The sequence below is a fragment of the Ictalurus punctatus genome, chromosome 16, assembly GCF_001660625.3.
Source record: "Ictalurus punctatus breed USDA103 chromosome 16, Coco_2.0, whole genome shotgun sequence".
Taxonomy (NCBI): domain Eukaryota; kingdom Metazoa; phylum Chordata; class Actinopteri; order Siluriformes; family Ictaluridae; genus Ictalurus; species Ictalurus punctatus.
This window is the reverse complement of record NC_030431.2, coordinates 5,333,775-5,335,000: the sequence shown is the minus strand read 5'-3', so window position 1 is coordinate 5,335,000 and position 1,226 is coordinate 5,333,775. Positions and strand designations below refer to the sequence as shown.

The window sequence follows — 1,226 nt, the reverse complement described above, 5'->3', positions numbered from 1 at the left end:
TCCCAATGATAACTCATCCCACTGATAACTCATCTCCATTGATAACTCATCCCACTGATAACTCATCCCACTGATAACTCATCTCCGCTGATAACTCATGCTGTTGATAACTCATCCCATTGATATCTCATCCCATTGATAACTCATCCCACTGATAACTCATCCCACTGATAACTCACCCCTTTTTAAGTACTCTGCTGTGAAACTGACCTGAACCGAGCTGTCGGTGTCTCTCTGTGTTTCTCGGTCAGTAAATATCCGATGTAATACAGAGGGAACATCAGCAGGTTCCAGATGCTGCAGAACCAAAAGATGAAGAAAGGAGCGTTGAAGTGTGTGAGAGTTTGTTTAGCGCTGTGAGCCGCCCCCACCCATGTCGTTGCCATGCCGACCCCCAGCACCACGCCCGCCGCTAACCGTATCATCGCCCAGACCGGACACCGACACGGACGCTCGCTTGGCCCTGACTCCTGCACCGACACACTCTCCTCACTCCTCACGTCAGCCTCTGTACGCACACACACACACACACGCACACACACAGAGAAATAAACACTTTCATTTTAAATCAGGAGAGTTTGCCCAGAACACTGCCCTGAGTGAGCCACATCACTCACAAGAGTAGTTTAAACCCAGTTCAGTCTTATTTCTGGAAGGGAATTGTTCTACATTTGCATAAACTACTGCTGTAGTAAACATCACATCCCACATCACGGTCCTAAAGACAGGTCTGGAGAAGCTGTAATAAACTAATAACATGCTGAAGTGAGAAAGGAAAACTCTCCAGTCTGTAATCTCACTTAAAAGTCTCTTTTTTTTCTAAGAGTGAATTAAAACACAGGCGTGTCGTACCTGAGGTGGAGGCTGTGTGCGGTGTGGCAGGTGGAAGTGTGGAGCATGGAGAGACCTTCGCTGACAGTTTATTCATGACTCCGTGTGTGTGTTTTCTCTTCAAACCTCTCAGAGATACTGAGGTGAGTCTGCTGTAAATGAAACGAGGCCCGTGTGCTGCAGTCAGCTTAAAGTGACCTGATCCGCTCGCTCATCCCCAATTAAACTTCTGCTGAAACACATGGGGGACAACAAGAGTTCACGCACTCACTCACGCATGCTCACTTGCTCGCTCACTCACTCACTCACGCACTCACTCACGCATTCACTCACGCCGTCACGGCTCACCCCTAAACACAGACGGAGGTCATAAACTACACAAGAGTCTGGGTCCA

General features: G+C 48.3%; 1 protein-coding gene across 1 annotated transcript in view; it reads right to left on the bottom strand.

Annotated features, from left to right (window-relative positions):
• Positions 1–928, bottom strand: part of LOC108276659 (solute carrier family 35 member F4) — a 4,631-nt gene extending 3,703 nt beyond the window's left edge. The window contains exons 1-2 of the mRNA XM_053687057.1: positions 853–928; positions 211–508 (exon numbers count right to left, since the gene is read on the bottom strand). Of these exons, the coding sequence (XP_053543032.1) occupies positions 211–508; positions 853–928 (374 nt within the window). The remainder of the gene's footprint in view (positions 1–210; positions 509–852) is intronic.
• Between the last annotated feature and the right edge of the window lie 298 nt (positions 929–1,226).